Source organism: Anopheles coustani, chromosome 3, assembly GCF_943734705.1.
Source record: "Anopheles coustani chromosome 3, idAnoCousDA_361_x.2, whole genome shotgun sequence".
Taxonomy (NCBI): domain Eukaryota; kingdom Metazoa; phylum Arthropoda; class Insecta; order Diptera; family Culicidae; genus Anopheles; species Anopheles coustani.
The window spans coordinates 82168229-82189683 of NC_071288.1; the positions used below are offsets into that span (position 1 = coordinate 82168229).

The following is a 21455-nucleotide window of genomic DNA, read 5'->3' on the forward strand; positions in this document are numbered from 1 at the left end:
GTGCTCTCTTCATCCGCCCAGTTGTGTAGTTTTGTTTGTATAGACTCGTTATTTCCATATATGCCATCAAAAGAGAGAAGTAGGAGCAAACTGAAAGCCCATCTCGCGTGTACAGGTATATCGAAAATGAGCGAAACGAAACGGTACCAGCGCGCGGGGATACAACTCATTCATTCCAATCACCGTGGTGGTGTGGGCTGGTGGTTGCTTCGGCGGGGCGGAAGGAGCGTGGACGTGGTTTCGCGTGAGGTACGGGACGGCATCGTTGAAGCAGCCAGTCTGTCTACGAGTGGGCGCTAAGATATCGATGATGGGGAGCTCGGATCAGCGGGTTGATTCGGGACGTGGCAAAGGGGGAGGAAGAGCTTGTCGGAGGCGTCACTATAGGGAGGTAAAGTCTCTTGAAGGGCTGCAAGTCCAATCCACCGTGAGCCACGGTTTATGGATGATGCGAGGCGTTTTACTGTCATCAAACAGTGCGTTCGACAATCGGTCTCAGATTGTTCCATACTAAACGCTATTAGTGTCGAACACGATGGGGACTATAGGCTGATTTAGGGATATCTTAAAACGTTTGTTGTCAATCGTGTTCAGAATTTAAATTAGTAGTATTTTATTTCGATCGAACATCCAAGAGCTTCACCTTCTTCATGGTATCCTAACCAAGCTCTCCAATATCGAAGTTTTGTTAACTTCGGCATATACCACATCAAATTACTATGGTTTAAAATCTCATCATCCTTACAAGACGTACCTTAACATACACGTCCATTGCTGGTGATTGAGCTATAAAATATTACACTCATCTGCCCGTCCATGCAGCGTACGTCTTTACAGTCCACGCACCATAAGGATCGTACATGGCCATTTTTACAGAACGAGCAAACAAACGCACCTTTCGGAAGTGTTGGCGGGCGAAGCAGTACACAAAACATACAATCGGGCACGGGTCAACAAAGCGCGGCTGTGTACGGTATCCGCGCACTATACCGCATCCATTATCACCTTAAATGACGACCCCTCTGGTGGGTCCAAAAAGAAATCGGTGCGTTTGTCAACGGCGACGCAGTTTACGACGCCGAGTGGCTTCAGCCAAGGCCAGCCAGGAGTGTTGGTTGTGAAGTGGTTCTGCATTTGACCTCTTCCGATTGACCGGGTCCGCAGCCGATGAACCCTCGGAGTGGTTCCGATTACCATTTATGGTACATTTCCGGGGCTATTGCTGGGGGGTTCCCGTATAGCCCGACGCTGGACAGGCACGACATTTCTCCCATCTCCAGGCGCTCGTCGATGGCCATCGTTAAGCCTTATACTGCGTATAATCAGATCATTTCGCTCAGCAGGCGACGACCGGTGGGATTGAGGTCCACCTAATCGCGCCGTGAGATTCATCGTCATAATCGGGAGAAAAAAAAACCCACGGATCCCATCGTTTGAGGTGGCGATCGGCAGGCGGGCGCTCTCGACTCATCTGGGATCTGTGGCCGTTGGTTTCACCTGTCGGATTTGATGGCACCGCGGGCACCGTGCGTGGCAATTGTCACCGTCAAGTAATTAATTATCTAGTAAACTAAATCGTAACGGATACGGTGCGCCAACACCACAGTGAGGCCCCGCGTTAGGCGTCGTTGTCGTTGGTCGTTCTGCGGAGGAGTCGCACATGGTCAGGACGGTTTTGTCACTGCGGAATTGGACCCGAGCGAACAGGTTGGTTGACTTGTTTTTTTGTTAAGGTAAAACCGCGCAGACCTGCTAGGAAAAGTGTGTCGCCGAAAATCGCATCAAGTGTGGTATTTGCTTGCAGAAGGCTTACGGACGACTAGATGGGTCCCATCCTTAAGTCGCTTTTAAACGCGCCTCATTCTTCTTCCCACCGGTTGGTTTGTTTCGCCCAGCCGTGGATTCGGTTAAACTGAACCATTTGCTGCGAATGATCGATTGGAGATATTAATCCGATAATATTTGTGATAGTCGCGCTTCCTTTTTGGAGGTAAAACATGCACCATAAAAGTCGCCCTATACGTCTTCGTCAGCGATACAGCAGAAATCACTTGACCGGTGGTTAGAAGTGGGACACGGTGGACTTACATCCACGAACTTATCCTACGCTTGTCTGTTTTCCTTTTTTTATTAAATACCATTCTGCGTCCGTTTTGGGATCGTTAAACCAGGCAGTGAGTCAGCCGTGCTTTTGGGGGCTGTAACATTCGAAATAACAATTAAAGAGGATTGGCTCACCGAAACAAGTGGACAACACTCCAGTGTAATGCACGCTACAACCTCTTGAAAAATCTCACTATTTAGCGATATGAGATCATTTTGTGCCCTACCAGGCCAACCGGATGCGCTTTCGTGTTTTTCGTTGGCTCTTTGAAACGAAAGCTCTCCGGACAATGATAGACGTTGCCGTTGGTTACTCCACTTTAAACGATGCTCATTATACAACGTGACCTGGCTGAAAGGCAAACAATAGGGTCTTCCTAAAATAGGTACAAAAATCGTGTGACAACACGACACCCTCCTTCTGCGAAGCTCACCTAAGAAGCTCGAGTACAAATATTGATTCCAACGCTGGAGGATTTGTTTGGTTTGATTTGAGCGTGACTCCTTTAATGTCCATAGCGTTTCGCAGTGGTGTAACTGTGGCTTTGTGCGAGAGTTATCTTAACCCACCACGGAGGCTGTTCTGTAGTACCTGTAGGAGGCACGCAGAAGTCCCGGTATCCAACGGTCTGCCAGACTCCCTGAGGAGGTGGCCTCCTGCGTGCGCACACACAACCCGCCGGAAGGTTGGGGAGAGGGCTACAAATAATGGGTAAAAAGTACCGATGAAAATGGACATAATACGCGACACTCGAGATCTCGAGTTTGTGGATTCAGTTCGGACTCGTTCGGTTGGAGCCCCGCACGCAGGGTTGCCTTGCGGAACGCGCTTGAGGGTAATTTTACCGCCAACGCAACCTTTCGACCGGACCGTCTAGCAGCGTTCCCGGGGACGTTGTGGACCGGTCGTACCAGTAGTGGTTGTCATCGAGCGCCAACCGTGTGTATGTATACCAGCTTCGTGCGGTCGTTTTGTGTGTTCTGGAAGCGTGTGTCGAGTGGCTTCGATGTTCGATCTCCGTGCGGTCGCGAGAGTGATCGTGCTGCGCGGCAACAAGCACTGAACGAAGCCTTGGCAACTTCGAGCGCTGGGCGGAACTGGTAATATCTTCATTTGTTTAGAAGCGCTGCTCGCGAACGGTCGTGTGTTGGACTTGTCGACGAACGGCCAGCTAATCTCTCGCAGGTTGCTGCAGGTCACTACCGGACGACGGCCGTTGATAAGTGCTGTGCCGCTTACGTGATACTACTCTCCGTGTCGTTGTCATCGTGTTCCATTCGTTATCTGTGCAAGTGATGATTCATTCCGCGGTCGACGACTTGTACCCGATCCTGACCTATCGAACTGGTTAGCGAGTGATTACGTACAGATGAACAACGGTGCTCATCCGGAAAAGAATACAAATTTAAATTTAAATTAATTATCATCAATAGGCTGACAATTGTCCGGCGGTGGCACAGCAACTCTCGATGAGTCGATGGTGATCTAATGGAGCTAAACGACTTTTAATTTCGTTCAAGAACCGCCTTCATCGCATACGGCGGGAACGACTGCTTAATGTACAAGCTTCATCAGCATATTTCCATCCCGGGTATTTGCCGCGAAGTGAATGAAAAGTGCTAACGTTGGTGGTATGATGAAAACTTTGTGCGCCACTGGATGGAGAATTTTATTTGTGAATGATCGTATTTAAGTGGATGATACAGAATCCGACGGTGGTGACAAGTGTTCCAAGTGTCTGTGCGTTGAGGAAGGCAAACGCGAAGAAAACGAAACGTTTCCGCATAGCGGAAGCCGATGAAATACGTGAGGGTGTGAGTCAGCTGTGGACCGGCTGTTGATATGATTCAAACCGGAGCAACACCGACCTCGGATGTTATGTGATCTGCGAAACTAGTGGTGACAGGGCGGATATACACGCCATCGAGTCATCGTGCTGGTGCATTCCTGCTCTGGAATCGTAATTCAGCAGCGAGCTGAAACTTGATTTGGATTTCTAATTTCAAATGACAATCATGGCAGCCGTCAAGGTTAGTACAAATGATAGTGTGATAAATGGGGTCTTGCTATGAAATGTTCCTAGTTTACCTTCACTTGTTTTGATAATTATGTGTGTGTAATATTACATAAGCTTGATAAAATGCTGCACATAATGTGTTTATTGTGTTTACCCATCGAATCACAAACAACTTGATCAATACGATAACAAGTTTGTAACTGATTTTGATGAATATTGCAAGTTGACTGCAGCTATCAAAGCGGAAGAATTTTGCCCCATCAACAAGTCTCATTCACACTGTCAAGAACTTCCTGCAGGTTGTTATCAAGGACCAATTGGTGCAATATCAGAACCAGAACGACCTGCTCGCCTGGGAGCAGTCGGTATCAGGTAGAAGAGGACAATTTAAAAAAAATCTATCTCAGATCCTACTGAAAACATCCTTGGGGTTTCACAAGCTAGTGTTTGTGCATCATGTACATTAATGACATAAAACAGATCTTACGTCACTGCGAGATAAATCTGTTTGCTGATGACACAGTAATATTAATATCGCGAAAGGACGTGAAACAGGCAGAATCTCTTTTAAATACAGACTTGGTGGCTCTGGATGATTGGTTGAAATACAAGGAACTCGCATTAAACATTAGTAAAACACACTATACGGTAATGTCGAGGAGGGAGTGCGTCGGCCACCTTTCCATATCTATTAACACGGGGCCAATTGTCCGAGTCTCCCGGGATAAATATCGTGGAGTTATTCTGGACGACGGGATTATATTTAGTGCACACTTTTTTGAGGTCAGGAAAAGTAGTTTGGGATTCTGACGTTCACCGGTACAACACTCGAGGGGCTCATGATCCTAGAAAGTCAAACTTTTCGATAATATTTGCTAAAAAAATCGTTGTTTACTAAAGGGATACAATGGTATAACAGCATGCGAGAAGAAATTGTCGAGGCTGCAAACGATCGCGAGTCCAAGCGCTTGTGTGTCATGTACGTTAAGCAGGTTGTTAAGTAGAACAGTAAAAGTAGAAGTAGAATGTGAAATGTTTTGTAGTTGTGTATTGTCAACATTTAATGTTTGTTGTAGATTTCACAGATGATGATGATCAAATTTTTGTGTAGCAAAAGTAAATGTAAATTTTAAAAACGAATGAGAGAACATAGCTTTGAGCTACGCGCGCATAAAAGTGAAAATTTGAAGATGACCGTTCTGTAGGAGGTGCATCAGTCGTTATTGAGCAATCACGTGGAAGGCGCCTCAAATTCATCCATTGATGATTTGTTCGACGCGACCAACTGTTTCATGGATAAGGTTTGCTTATTTTCCAATCGTTCAAAGTGGTAACTTCCCTCCATATGTAGGATAAGGGAGATTCCGGCTGCACTCCCGAGAGTGGTTTCACGATTTCTTACTGTTGAAAATTGTGCTAACCACTGTGCACAAGGAAAAGAGAGTTGACTGATCTTTTTCGTGAAGGCTCACTTTGATATTGCTCATAAATGTCTTAAGAAAATTCTGCCATTCTCAAATCATTATCATATGCAACAAAATGATAAATAATTCATGCTAACTGGAGTTGGTAAGTTTCTCAATCTCTGCTTTTAACAAAACTCCAACCTCCTACAACACCTACATGTTCATGTTCCAATACAAAATCAAAATGTATCCTCTGTGATTGCTTTTCGCTTGTGCCTAAGTCTTTTCTTCTGCTAAGTTATTTGATTTATGTGATTTTCCATAGTGTTGATCCTAACAATGTTAATTTATTTTCGAAACTTTAAATAGCAATTCACTGAACAAGAAGTTTTTATATTTTATATGCTAGTAGTTTGTGATTATGTTAAAAATCTTTTTCCTAAAACACACCTTTTTCCACCTTTCGTTCCTTGCTCGTTTTTCTCCACACGAAGCGTAGAAAGTGATTTCATCAATATGTTAAAAGCTTCGACTATGCCACGGGCGAATATTTCTTCTCCACCATAAACGGATACTGGGTTGGAATAAATTTATTCTGTAAACTATTTCCAAACTATCAATGGATTTTGCAATGAAAAAAAAAACCGAAACCTCGAAAACAGATAAACTAGCGCTGCCACTTTGGGGCGTTGCGCAATGCGTCATCGATTTAATAACTTGTGTAGGATTTCCTACCAAAATACGTTACGTTTGATTGGCAATATTGAATCGTAAAATCGTTTACAAATTCGGCATTTTGCATCGGTTCGCCGTCGGTTCGGCGGCGTCGCTCTTCCTTTCGTTTTTCGAACTCTGCGAGGGAGGTGTTGGTGTCGGTGCAAACATTTTACAAAACGAGCAAACGAAAAACCCCGTATTCATCAATGAGCCAAAAACGTAGATAAATTATAAAAAAAACATGCTAATTCTGATGTTTCTTGTTCCATGTCTACACATCCTCAGCGGACATCTTATTCGCGACTAGTTCTCCTCTGCTCTCCCCCATAAGCTTATGGAAATGTTTAGCCATATTTATGAATCGTCCTCTCCAAACCGCTCGAGAAAAAAAGGCAAAAAACAGTTTAGTTGGCGCTGTCGAATCACACGGAATCGATTCCGGTGCGCGCTCGCGCATTTGATCGCACAAATCGTCCATTATTGCGCCCCAGAGCACGGCTTTACCATCGGCTTAAGCCTGAAAAATTGACGAACATCAGAATGGAGAAGCACTCACTTTGAACACCTTTCCGCCCTCCTTCTCCCTGTCCTCCGTCACCCCAAATCGGTCGAAAATCAATAACCAAAAGCCGAACCGGGTCTCTAAAGGGGTGCGCAGGACTCGACCGCTTATCCGCTTAGCCAACCGTTTGTTACCCTCGGCTTTCAACTGGTTGTATCTTCATCGCTCCGGAAGAGGGTTAGGGGCTAATGCGCGTGCAACCAATGGATGACCCATTACTGAACAGAAAAGCAGACGCCTGGTACGTCGGTAGGTGTTACTTGCAAACAAACTCTTCCCCAACAGCAAGTGCTCTACAATCGGTCATCGGCAACGCCAGGGGCGCAACAAGTGGATGTGGGCCAGCATGAGGTCGAATCGCCTTACAAAAATAAACAACTACTCCAAGTCACCTGCAAGCCACCGGTTTGGCGGGGAGGGAGACCGGGCTCGAGCTGCTGGGGAGGCGGGAGCCGTCGCCTAATTTTTTGTCACTTCACTTCGCCAGCACTTGGAACGTCCTACGGGTTTTACGGTGGAGCGGTTGTTCGAAAGGCGCACGCGAAGAGTGTCGTTCAATATTCATAGAGAGCCGAAACCATTTAATGCCTTTTCGGGCCGCGCAGTCACACAACCGTCGTAATAAACATTAGAGAGGTGAGCAGTTTTTATGCGCGTCCCGGGCCGTGTGTGGGTGGCTTGGATGTTGAATTGGCCTCACCTGCCTTCCCCACCGTGGCTGACAAGGCGTTTGAAGCACTTTCAAATTTCTGTTCGGCGGGACGGGGTTCGGTTCGGTTATTTCGTCCATCGACGGACCTGATGGCCAGACGTCGTCATCGTCTTTGGGCTTATCTATGGGCAGCAACGAGGAGGTTTGATGTTTAATGGATCCCGCGACGCAACGACACGGCGCGGAGCGAGCAGATGCTGTTTTGTCGATCAGGCGGATCATTGTTGATCGGATGATTCGATGGACATGTCCTACCGACACACGTGGGTCCGCTGCCCAAAACCCACCCCACAAAAGGTGTGGTTTTATTGGCCGTCGGACATAAAGAGAGCCAAAGAATGGCTTGTCCTGCGGAGGAAACGCCGCTCGATTGGGTTCATTACCGGGCCTCCTTTTTTCTGCCTAGCGTTGGAGCTATATTTTCCCCCATATTTTGTTTTCTCCTCTATTAACGCTCATCAATAGTGCGACCGATATTGACAGCGACAGCCGGAAACGGCGGCGTCAGTGTTTCACACGGCCGGCCAAAATTGTGACTTGTTGTGACATTTACTGCTCGGGAACACCGGATTTCGAGCGGCGCGAACTCCCACAACCCGGGACGTTCCTGCAGATCCGTGGACCGAGCGTCCGCCGTTGTGTACCTGTCGAAGAGCAGCAAGTCCTCAGCGGTGGCGCTTAGGTGTGTTGCTTCAAAGGGGGCCAATAGTTGGCACGCCGTTGGCGCAAGGACTCGTGGGAGAGCGTCGTAAAAGTGTGTCATAAAAGGGTTTATCTCGAACCACCGCTAGTTAAAATGGCAGCAAATGGAAGAAAGAAAAAAAAAAGAGCGACACCCAACACCATCGGGGCCGGAAGAGGTGACACACGTACCGCCACGGCGTGCATTAGGTGGGCTGAGTGTGATTGAGATTTCTGATCTCATTCTTGCGCAGGTTTCTACAACGTTGGCGCAATTGGACTCCCAGAAGGGGGTCAATGGGGTCGATTGTTTCGAGTGGCGCCAACCTCTTTTGATGTGATATTTTAATTTTATTGCGATACAAAACAAAGTCAACAGCCACTTTATAAATCGAAGCTAATTTTTTTTTGTTTTTTTTGAGGGGTTGTACTAAAAAATGACAAAATTAATTATACATCTTTTTTCATAAAAGTGTGGTTGATTTTGATTTTATTGTGAAGTTTTGAAAATTATTTGAAGTTGTTTTAGTTTTGTTTGAAAGTTGCCGTATTTCTTTTTGTACATAACACATTGTGTATAACACTTCTTTTTGTATCTTGGGGATAACTTTTATTAGTTTCTAAGTTTGATGTGTTCCAATTTCTGAATTTATATCAAATTCAAAACGATTGTTTTATTAAATAAATGATACTTGGCCAAGTTACTCTAAGACAGAATATACAAATTCTTTGAGTTCTTTTCAAGAAATCTAACAAAATACTTTTCAGAACAGTTACTTTTACCCATAACTTTTTCAATTCATCTTTATTCATCAGCCAAAACGTGGATTTACCGGAAAAGAAATGTTTCGTTAGTTGAGTGAGCATTTGCAAATTTTCTCAACAAAAAAAAGTATAACTTTTTTGTTTCAAATCAAAACATTTGCTAAGTACAACCGTCCTATGTTCATTTCTACCGTAACACTAAAAAGCTCCCAGCCGTGGTATTGTCAACATGGTAAAACATGTCAATCCGTCAGAAAACTCGCCTTTGGTGATAGGCTTCGAGCACTTCCGCGCGCCCCAAACCTCCCCCAAAAACCACGAAGCGCCCCCTACCCAACGGCTCAACAGGGCGCGATCGCTTCGTTCATCGGCCTCTATCTGCCGCCTGAAAACGCACGAAACAACACTGCGTTGGCGGAGGTTGGAGGACTAGCTTGTGTTTACAAGATGAATCACATCCATCAACCGTTTTGGCAACCGACCCGTGCTCGCACAACATGCTCTCTAATGGACTAATTTTAGTACGCGAGAATTGACACCCCACGACGTGTCGGCGACGGACGGGTTCTCCGTTGAGAGAAAGCGCCGCCGCGGGTTCTTGCTCTTCATTCGGATCGATTTGCTTCCGTGAAGACGCCAGCGAGGGCGAGGGCAAGAAGTATGGGAAAAGCAAACCGAACGCTCGGGGAGAAAACAATCTTCGTTTACGTCCCTACGAATACCATAAATGGTCAAACCGGTGCGCATCGGAGATCGGATGTCGTTGTAGTGTTGCTGACTCTCAACGAGTGGATTTATTTTAACATTCTCTGTGAATCCCGGGTTGGTGGATGGTTTTTCACACAATCGAATAACCCTTTTATGGTTATGTTTTTGTATGGTTTGAAATTTACGAGCTCTGTAGAACTATTTGCTGATTGTTTTGAATCTCTGTCTACAAAATCGTTTGACTGTACAAAGTTAAAAAAAAAACAAGATCATGTTCTTATGTAAAAATAAGGACGCTGAGCTAAATAAGGGCTGAGTTGTAAGAAGTATAATTTTAACCAATACGAATGTCGAAGGCAAAGTCAAGTAATTTATTGTATCATAAAAGCTAGAGTAAGTTTGGTTAAACTGCAAATGAAACTTTTCTTAAAGGTCTTATTTAATAATTTATTTAATTAATTTATCGAATGAAAATAAACTGAGGAGCGCGCATCAAAGGAGACAGTAGAAGGTATGACCATAATTTCTGATTAGCCCTGGCTTAAAAGGTTGCCAAAGAAAACCAATAGGTAGTATTTACTAGGAATGCCCATAATTTATCTGCACCTAAGGCCGGTTCAGATATGAACCGCAAGAGGCATATTCTATCGGGAAAACAGATAAGTAAAAATAGCAAAGCCCACATACGGCGCCGACCCGATCGCCTTCGCGGTCCGGTGGAGGTAATTTTATTTTCGTTGTGAACGGAGCATAACAGAAAAGACCCGAGCGTTCCGATGTGTAAAGACGACATGAAGGAGAGAACATAAAATCCACCACTCGCAACCCGAAACACTATACACACCCAAAACAGAGATGAAATCTTAATGCATGTCTTAAGCAACCGTTTCGGCGCCACCGTCAGTGCGTTGGGGGGGAGGGGAGGGAAATTAAAAGGAAAACTCATGTAACCGTTTTCCTTCGCACGGAAGCGATAAAGTGTCTTCGCTAGTCGTACTCTCATTTTCCGTCCCCCGTTGCTCCGTCGTCGGGTCAAAGGATCGATCAACATTGTTGCCAACGCTCGGCTCAAGTGGCGAGTGAAGGAAACTCGGTGGAAAATCCGATCAACGGCCCGATCCGTCCGTCGGAAAATTTCCTTTTACGGCGGTAGCGTAGTTGAACGTAGCAAGAAATAGGGAGAGAGAGAGAGAGTTTGTGTATGTGAGAGAGTTACGCGGAGAACTAGGTCGAAAGGGAAAAACCGTCCCCGTTTGGGTGGGTGGTTTGTCTGTTTTTCCCGGTGTAAATTTCATACCCCCGCCCCGTTGGAAAAGGGCACCTCCCGGTGGAAAAGGGCCTTGCCGTGCGGTGCACTCGGTTTGTGGAATGAATGAACCGGCGAAACGATGGCGCAAAACGGGCGAGAAGTCGGAAAATGGGTCGGGAAAACCGGCGTGCGCAGGTCGATTTGCGCAGTGTTTGGTGTGAATGTTTTTTTTCCCTAGTTTTTATGTGTGTTGAAAACAAATATTCGTTCGTGTTCGTACGCATGCTGGGACCATATCGACCCATAAACAGGACCAAACCGGCCACCCGACCAAATCACACCCGGGTTTACAGGTGTGCGTGTGTGTGCAAGTGGTTCTTGTGTGTGCCGTACCAAATCTTCTATACTATTATTATTTTGATCCCTTTCCGGCCTATCGCCGGGCGGACTGGCCGCGGTCTGGCGGTGATTTTTCAGCTCAATCTAGTCATGCTCCGAACGCGACCGTTTTGAGACGTTTATCGTGCGACGCTCGTCTGTGCGCTCGTGCGGTCGTGCGTGAAACTGTCAGTTTGAGCCGCGGGCCACGCGACCGAATCCGTGGCGAAAGAAAACCCCAAGCAGTGCCATATTTGGATGGAAAAGTTTTCTCTTTAAAGACGATCAAGGATCGACGTCCTTTGTGTGTGTTTGGTCTAATAAAAAAGAAATGGAAAAGTGAATGAAAACGAAAAACGATCAGAAAGATAGAAAAAATAGAGTGAAACAAAGAGAGTGGAAAAGGATTAAATAAGAAAGGTGTTATGATCCGCACCGGAACCACGGCCACTACATGATCGTTTCGGAAATGCTCCCAGAATTGCTGTTTTCGGGTAAAAAACGGTGTGGTTCTATGCCTTCCACACCCATGCCCTTGTTTCGCCTACCTTCGTGTCCACATATTCGCTATATTTAGCTTTCGCTTTAGGCGAACTCGAAAACTTCTCGACTGACCAGCCTCACGATCACGGGTGAAGTGTGGTATACAGGGAGGGACGAGGCTGCCAATGCTGAAACCACCGAGAACATGGGAAAATGGTAGCCATTAAAAACCCGAATGTGGAGCTGCTGCTTCTGCCGCCCGTGGCCGAAAATAATGAGTTGTGTTCAGTTTTCCAAGCTGGCGTGCTTTGGTTCCTGGTGGTGGAAGTGCCAGGCGGTGGGACGTCCATAAAAACACGCCTTGTCACGTCCCAAACCCACTGCACTGGCCGATTGTGTCCCGCGGACTTCGTTATGCTCGGCCCGAGCGATATATGCAAGCACTCCGCGAGTTGCTACATTTTTTTGGGGCGTTACAAAAATCGCTGAATATAGAATTTCCGGACCCCAGGCCGAGACCAGTGCCTGTGCGGCCCGAGGGAAGAACCTGTGGGAGTTGACCACCAGGGGAGGGGAGAAGAGGGTGTGTTTTGGCCGAGCCGATTCGGTGGTGCGTACGGTTGCCAAGATTTGCGGACCTGCCGTGAGATGCCAATGCTCTGTTCAATGCGCCGCTGCTTCCGTGCCGGTGTGTTAGTGGTGGTGAATTTGTGTGAGCTTGGTCCGAAAAACGGCCACCGGCGGACCGATGTTTCGGCAAGTGCAGTGTGAGATTTGAAATAGTGCAAAACATAAATGTGCAGCTATAAACATTGCTTCAGGCTAGATCACACTCTACCAAATATTTTAGTTTTTACTGTAACGAAAGTTTTAAACTTATTTATCTCTATATTGGGTCAAATTTTATGATAGTCAAAGGACACGATAATAAACATGACAATTTTTCTCTGTCATTATTAATCCTTTGTTATGGAACTTTTGTGTGTCAATAATTTAGGGGTCAAATAAAATTTTGCCTGAATACCTTAGACAAAGCTATAGCAGACACATTTCCTTTCCATTCCAAATAAAGAATTGAAGAGTTCACAAATTTTAACTTGGTTCGAACGATATACAAACTGGATAGATGCTTGAGTGTTTGGTGATGGTAAATTGTTCACAATTATATTTCATCAAGAGGTCTTCTGTAAATTAACAGATATCTGGATAATTATCGGTTCATATAATATTGGATTTACTGGCAAGCGTTTTAGTGGTTTGTTTGTAGAAATGAAGTTATAGGAAATTTAACGTGTCCGTTGAAAACACACCGTACTCCAAAGAGAGTGTGAACGATTTTCCTTCAAAATCAACACGTGTTCGTTCAACTAGGTCGAGAACTTCCAAACGGCTCCCCTGTTCCATACACCGTACTGTTCCTCCGGTCGGGAGAGCGCTGGCGATATTTATCGCGATATGGAAATATGAATTTGGTGCTCCCACCAGCGGCCGGCAGGCCAGCAGGCATTCATTCGGCGGTGCAGTTATTTTTGTCCCGATGAATCAGCCCGGCGTGCTCCATAGACGGGCGGCAAACGCATGGAAAATGTGTGTGCATCGTGAGAAAACGTTTTCCCGATTGCGAGCGCTCCCGCGGTCCTATTTTCGTATGTGGTAAGAATTGGTCCGACTCTTGGTGGTTGGTTGGTTCGCGCGTTTTGCCATTCGCAGTTCCAAAATGGGCAGACAGGAAGAACTTCAGATGGTGCAAGGCGGGAGGCGGGAGGGAGAGGTTGGGGCTGTAACAAATCGATTGTGAAGAAGAAAATGCTCAGATTTATTTTTGGAGGAGTGTAAGTTGTTAATTGAGTGCTTCTCCGTCCTTTCCTTTCCTTTCTACATAGTTGGAGGAGGTATGCAAGACTTCTCCAAGGATGATCTAGGACTACTAGGCTCGGGTGTTGTAAGCGGCGACAAGGACCTTCTTGGGCATCCGCATTCACAGCAGTCACACGATCAGCATCACCACACTGGAAGCCAGCCTATTCATCTCCATCCGTCCGGAAGTGGAAGTGTGGGACTCGTGAGTGGTATCGATGAAATAAAATTAACCCACATACCGGACCTTCTGGAGCCGGCGGATGGCAGCAAGTTGGAAGACTCGGAACGTGATCTCTACCCTTGGCACACCGGAACCAACATCGGGAGTAGATTTCTGTAGGTATCATCGCATTAACAGTTTATCAATAGGTTGTTTATTCCTTGTAGATGTTCATTGTGAGGGTTTGTTTGGTTACTTGTAGGCGCAGCTCTGATGATCCGCTGATCTCCGGTGGTACCAACGACAATCCGCACGATAATGAACTTAGTGTGCCCACGGTCAGCCAGTCCATGTGTCCGTCGCCAACAACACCACCACCGAAGCACCGTCACCCGAGCGTCGTCCTGTCACCGGAGCTACGTGAAACGACACTGTCGCCCTTGCCGACGCCACCGAAGGCTAACGCCACCATCGTGCAGCACCTCAACGGGCATCAGCCTCCGCAGCAAAGGGGGCAGCGAGTGGTGCCACAGCAGCAGCAGCAGCCGCAGCAGCAACAGCAGCAGAAACGTACGAACGGTGGGGCGGCACCTAGGGCGCGCCGAAAGGGACCGCTCAAGCTGCGCTTCCATCACCAGGCACTGCCGCAGGAGTACCTCGACCACTATGAGGCAACGCAGAACAGTCTGCAGCGCAAAGAATCAGCCCAGCACAGTCAATCGAGTCGTCCGGCCCGACAGAATAAGCAGCAGACGGCCCAGCAAACAAGGAAGGCCATGATGGAGCGTCAGGCTGCCCAGGAACGAGAGGAGCGAGCGAACGAATCTGTGCGCAGCTGGCTGCAGAAGATCCTGGAGCTGCAGAAGGAGGGCGTTTCGCTGGCTCCACTCAAGGACGAACCGGCCCAAATGGTGCAATCGCCTTCACAAGCTACTCCTCCGGGTGTGGCCGACAGCGGTGTCACCAATCAGAGCGGATCTCCACCGAAACGTGTGGTCAACTACACCGATCTGCCGTACATGGGCGAGATTACGTTGGATAACTCCAAACCACGGCGCGGCCGCAAACCGAAGAAAGCCGATATATGCCATTTGATCTACAAGAACTACGGAACGATCCTCCCCGGCACTCCTAACCGAGAGCTGGGGCCGGAAAAGTCGGGTGCGATCACGAAGGGGTGCTCCAAATCCGTCGCAAGCCTACTCGAACGACGCCTGACGTCGTGCGATGAGAGGAAAAGCAAACCGAGCGGAGAATCGGAACCATCCGAACCGAAGGACGATAGCCCGGTCAAAGGTCGGCGAAAGGAGGAACCGTTGAATCTGTGTGTGCGCGATTCGGGTGGGAGTGTGAGCAATGGCGTTCTCGGAGGTGAATCGTTTAGTCTTTCGAGTTCGGAAGAGGATCCGGACGAGGTGTTTGCCTCGTCCTGCCCAACACCAATTATTACCGCATCGGATATCTGCACCGACCAGGCACTGGCGGCAAATATGAAGTTGTCTCTCCCGACGTTACAATCTTCGTCGGGAAGCACAACAGAGACTCCGTCCACAGCCGATACTCCCCCGGGGTGTATGTACTGGTCAACGAACCCGGCAAGCAGTAGTCTCTTTGCCCATCCCATCTCAATGTACTATCCAGTAGCAGCGGCATCTGGAGAAGATTCAAGCAAAACTTCCGACGAGCAAGTTCGTCCTGGGCGAAGTGGCCGTGTGGGAGCACCTTCATCGACCGCCTCGTCTCCACCGATATCTCCGAGTGGGTTGAAAGCTGAACAACAACATCCGATGCTGGTTCCGAAGCATATTTCGCAGTTGATGAAAAACGACAAGCAATCCGGCCCAAGCAGCGGCAATCAACGGTCTCCTCCGGCGCAGAAACGTAAGCGATCGGCCATTTTCATACCACCGGTCCCGGCAGAGAACAGCTCCAATCCGGCCACGGAGGTGAGCATCTGCAAGTTCAAATTCACCGGTGGAGCCAAACCGTGCCTGCAGGAGAAGAAAATACTGAGCGTCGATTCGGGCGGCAACTTTCGGTACTACTCTGGCACGGGTGACAAATCGATGCGTGGCTATGAGTTCTTCCCACGAGAAAGCCTTCAGCAGAGCAGCATCAACGCCACCAGCACGACCGGTGCGTTCCTTAATGCGTCCGGTGAGCGCATTTCGTGCGATCTGCCACCACCGTCGCTTGGACTGAGCAACGATTTGTTGCAAATTCCGGAATTTCCAACGTCACCGCAACCGCCAGGTCCGGCAGGATCGCTCGCGGGCGATCCGACGTCACCGTCACCCTCCACCGGCAGCCCCTCGATTCGACTGCACCCGAACACTGCGGCCTCCGAGCGGCGTCGACGGAAGAGCCGCCGGGCGACGCAGCGCGAATCGCTGGAGAAAACTTTCAAAGAGAAGGGCTTTCTCATCCAGACGCAGCAGCTACAATCGGCCGAAGGTGCGACCTACTGTAAATTCCGACAATTACGCAAATTTACCCGCTATCTCTTCCGAAGCTGGAAAGACTATCTCCCGGGCGAGCTACAGCAGGAGCAGCAGCACGCTCCACTACAGGATGGGGAACTGCCCGGTATGATACTGCCACCGATCGTCACGTCGACACGTGACACACCGCCTCAGGTGCACTGCGTGGACGAGGGATCATCTCTGTTGCGCACTTCATCCACGCGCAGCAGCATGCAAATGGAAACGGTCGACATCTGCGAGTCGCCCCATCACCGAAGCACTCCGCCGATCGTAACGACGCACCATCGGTTGAGGCGAAGCCGGCGTACATCGACGGCAAGTGCCACCTCACAGCACGTCCATTCCGAAACGTTAGTGATCGATGCGTCCTATCACAAGCGAAGCGGTAGTTTATCGCCTGTTGTCGACTAACTCCGACTAAGGATATTGCTGCGCCCTGCCATAATTAATTTATTTCATTCGTACCACAGCAGTGCTCGTTAATGCCAAAGATTATCATAAAATGCGATTTGCGATAGACGTAAGAATGCTAAACAAGGTTCATGCATAGGGATCGACGACGTTTAAAAACCTTTTGAAATCACTCTCTCTCCATTTTGCCACGCTTGCAGCATCCAATTAATCGTTATTAACGTGCGGCGCTTTCTTTCTTCAATCCAGCGAATAAAATCTAGTCTTTTCCCATTTTTTCCCAATTTAGTCAATCAATCGACGGATATACGCTTAACCGATTATTTGGCAACATTTATTTAACAAATTGTTATTGACGAGTAAAGAACCAACACACTCTTTAGGTTTTAGGCATTAGACGCATTTTGACTGTGAGTCGTTGAGAGGTTATGTGTGGCTGTTTTTAGTTTCGATTCTACGACCCTGTTGTTCGTCTCCAGTGTAGTTCAATTATGTTCATCATTATTTCATCGAATTTTGTTTCCGTTTTGTAATACACCGTTTTGATACCTGCCCGTGCAAACCATAACACCGGTTCGGTGTGCTTGTACGGGAGCGAAGTAACGAAATTAAAACCGGAATGATAACCAATTAATCAAGCAGAAATATTGCGCATTCTATAGTTTCACAATTTAAGGGGAAAGAAATGGAATATAATTCAAAATCACGATCAACTCGTGAAGGTTTGGTAGGTGCATCCCTGGTTCGGTAGGTGCATGATATATTGCCTACATTGAGGGGTTCAATAATATATGAACGGTAAAATTGCCTCTATTTCACATGTGTCTATGTTATCCCTAATGTTATGCAACGTTATTGCACTTCACAATTTCGGAAAGCGGTTACTAAATAAGTATAGGAACATGAAAAGACAACAGAATAAAAGCATCGTTTTATTGTGAGTAAATCCAATTAAACGAGGCATTACGATTGTTCGATATTGTCGTTCTAATGAGAAGTCTAATGAGACTGCAATTAATTCTTCTGTTTGTTTATATTTTTTTGAGAATAAATTACATGATGTATAATCACATTATTATCAGGCATCATACGACACATCGTTTCCCGTGTTTTACTCGCTGTAATGTGTCAAGGGGTGCGATAAGTGTGATTGTCACGTCAGCAGCTCGCGATCGACGAATTGACGTTTGATTGAGTGAGTCACACAAGTGGCGTTGTTGAAGAGAACCGACATTGTTGGAAGAAAAAGGGAAGTTGTTGAGCACCGTTCGAGAAAAAGAAGGCCAACTTTGGCTTCGCTACACCACGCTTACCGGCAGAAAGTAGGTGTTTTGGATTTCTTGCCTTTTGCGATTTCTCCATTCGGGCTCCAATTAGCTTCTCCGGGAGATCTGGGGTTCGCTGGACGAACACCACCATCGATTTGATTCGATAGCTCGAACCGTCCGAACCACGATCCCCACGACAGTGGGGTGGGAGAAATGAGCCGCGTGCGCGACTGAGACCATCGTTGCTCCATCAATCTTCCACCTTGGCGGGACGCCATTTTGTTTTCTTTTCTCGACCGCTATACCGGGCCGAACGGCAGAGCGCTGGACACGCGGAAGCAGTGTGGCGGTGAAGTCGCTCAGAAGATGAAGCTGACCGGTTGGGGAAGCGATCATCCATGCTCGTCATCGTCGTCGATGGTCGTGGGATGAAGAGTTGGAAAAAAGGCTTGCGATGACACGCCGGAATGGGTTAAATGAACGCCGGTGGATACATAATGGACGGTTACGGAGGAGATGTGGTTATTTATTGCCTGACGGAGGTCCATCATTTTTTACTCTGAAACTTCACATGGGTTTTTAGATTTAAAATACACCTTTGCGAGTGATTTTTAAGTCGATTGGCGTATTTTTAAACGTTTGATCTTAGTTTGTTTTCAATAAAATTACATTAAAAATTTATAAACACCTTCTTCAGATTTTGTAGCGTACAACAAATATAACCCCTTTTCCGAACGCATCGGCTCCATCGTCACTGTATCAGATAAGTGAACAGTCACCGGCAATCATCATATTGCGATGAGTAATGGATGGGATGGATTTTCCGCCATCCCGCGGTTATGAGCACGTACAGTGTGCAATCGGGAAGTGCGAGTCAGGCATGACTGTCCGCTTCAGGTTAAAGATGGTGGGTTTGATCGACGATCTTCGATGAGTTGCATATGCCCACTAATAACAGAGAACCGACGTTGAGGGTGGCAATTTGGATTTTACGGTTCATTTTTTCCTGATTAACAGTTTAATTATCCATGTGAAACAAGGGTTTTACTAAGTTTGTTTTTGATCATCTTCATTAAAAATCTTTTTCAAAGTTCAAAGGATTATTGTTGACACTTATTCTACTAACACAGGTGGTGTACATTTCTGATATTTCTTAACTTCTCTACGAAATCCCAGAAACAACAGAAACTTAAAAAGAAGAGAGTTTGAATCTGTACTTTTAGTTCACGTGAAATAGGGGAATCTCTGTTATACAGTAAACCCCACAGCTAATTCATTTTTAATGATGTCCCAAGTCAAAGAGACATTCGAGCAGCTTTTTAATCGTTTGAAATTGGAAGAAAACAGAGGCTTCGAAGGGGCTTATTCATTAAATAAAATGTTAGAATTCGATTAATCAAATTTAGAATCTTTTCAATTAATGAAACCGAACAACAAGAAAAGCTTCTTTTAAAGGTTCGTTGATTTTGAAATTTCGATTTTTCAAAGCTGGAAACCGTAAAAATATGAGATTGGAAAATTAGCAATCTACTTCAACTTTTTTAACTTCAATTTTAGTAGACTGAAACTGATGTTTGTTTAAGAAGGAATATTGTGCCTTTAAGAGTTAAAGGATTGAGTTATATTGATTAGAATAAGCCCTGAACCTATTGTCTATGGGTTTTAGTATGAAAACTCGCAATACTAAAACTAAAGACCAAACAAAATGGCGATACAAGTACTTTAACATTTTAGCTTTTAGTAAATTTTCCGTCGAGTATAAGAAGCAATTTGAAAGAGTTTCGTTCTTTCTTTTGTTCGTTCAAATTTGTTTAAACTCTTGAGGTAATGAGTTACAGTTACAGTTTGTATTATGCCTGATCTGTTTTATTACAAAACTTGACTCAAAGTTCTATCAACGGATTTTAGTAGTATGCCTTTCTTTCACTACACTCTCGAATGGTAAACCTTCTCTATGGATGTGCGATAATCTCGCACCGCGGTTTGATTTGCATTTTTGCAATGTCGTCGCACCGAACATCGATCGATAAGGTTAGTACATTTTTATTTCCATAATACTCAACTTGGCGCACGGTGGCGAACGTTCAACACCGTCCAAAAATCGATGTAAACATATGCAAATCGAAGCCACCCGTTCGAGCCTTCGCCCTCGTGTGGGGAAAAAAAGCGGCCTATAGACACTAGACCAGGCTAGACAAACAAGTCGACCTGGCGTGGCTTGGCTCTGTGCACTCGACTTCGCATGGGACTGCCTTCCAATGTGGCCAAGATTTATTGCGTGCGAAGAAAGGTCCGGTAGGTTCACTCCACACCTCACCCACTCCCTGGGTCGGCAATTACGAGTCGGGTGCAGGATGTCGCAAGGTTAATCGAGGTTAGGGCACCCGCAGGCCCTAGGATCGAAATCTTTCCCCGCATGCGAAATCGCTCGAGTGAGTCACGCTTTCGTTCGCGCGCGGGACATTTCAATTCCATTTTCCGTCCACCTCTAGTGTTGCGGGGGAAACAATCTAAACCGATTGCATGTCATTATGCACGATGGAAGCAGTAGGCCCGGACTGGCCAATGGACACCTAGGCGGGGGTGGAAGCATCCCAGACTAGAACTGCTGGCGTTCGCCGGAGCGGCTAATTCATCAAATATCGCTACAAATTGCCTTTACCGACCGTTGGTGTCGGTTTGTTTGACGGCTCTTCTGCATGACGACGATCGGGACTTCACCAATCGCCTGGAGATTGGCACATCTTGCAATGACGCCGGATGGCCAGGCCTGGACACCAGTCAGTCGGTCACGCGGAGTTGAAGCGAACGAAACGCTTCGTGGAGAAAAAAAACCATCCAAATGTAACGGCTGACCAGAAGCAACGAAACGTTCGGATCATCAACTATCTGGAGCGGAATCACGGTGCATCGGAGTAGATCAAAGAGTCGTCGGTGCCGATGGGGGAATTGGGAGACGAGAACGGTACTCCCCGGTCGGCGGAAATCGTGCCCTCAAGAAGCAGCTTTTCCTTCCTCCGCTTTTCGCGTACCGTGGCGGAACGATACTTTGAAATTCAAATCGCCAACCCCATGGGCGCCATCTTGGATAGCTAACGTCGATCCCTTTTCCGCGGGGTTGTGTTTTTCTCTCCACTTTCCAGTGGACATTATTCGCACCGATGTTTCACTTCTCACCTTCAGCTTCCGTCGTCTACACACTTCGCTCGATTACTTGTTTTTAGTATTCTCTGTTTTTTACTGGTTTGACAGCTCCTGAGGATCGGATCGTGAACCGGTTGAAAGCTACATTCCACGCTGGGTCAGGCAAATTGGTACATCGTGCTGTGTGTGCGTGTGTATGCACTCCGACAGCACGAACGATGGCGTCATCCAGCCATCGGAACAGGCATTGCTAAATTAATTAAAATAGCACGCTGCATGCCAAAATCTGCCAATCTCTCGTGCGGCCATTGATTGAGTAATCCTTCGGGTTGCGGACGGAAAATCGA

At 46.8% G+C, this 21455-nt stretch overlaps 1 protein-coding gene across 1 annotated transcript; it reads left to right on the forward strand.

Annotated features, from left to right (window-relative positions):
• Positions 1 to 11753: 11753 nt before the first annotated feature.
• LOC131259318 (uncharacterized) lies at positions 11754 to 16696 on the forward strand. The gene is made up of 4 exons (XM_058260775.1): positions 11754 to 11793; positions 13666 to 13978; positions 14065 to 14275; positions 14357 to 16696. The coding sequence occupies exons 1-4, from the start codon at positions 11754 to 11756 to the stop codon at positions 16694 to 16696; spliced, it is 2904 nt and encodes a 967-aa protein (XP_058116758.1).
• Positions 16697 to 21455: the final 4759 nt, after the last annotated feature.

Excerpts from the sequence above, each read along its gene's own strand:
- LOC131259318 (XM_058260775.1), top strand. The coding sequence starts at position 11,754 with ATGATCGTTTCGGAAATGCTCCCAGAATTGCTGTTTTCGG. Across the intron at positions 13,979-14,064 it reads AACATCGGGAGTAGATTTCT|GCGCAGCTCTGATGATCCGC; the intron begins GTAGGTATCATC and ends GGTTACTTGTAG. Across the intron at positions 14,276-14,356 it reads CGAAGGCTAACGCCACCATC|CAACAGCAGCAGAAACGTAC; the intron begins GTGCAGCACCTC and ends CAGCCGCAGCAG.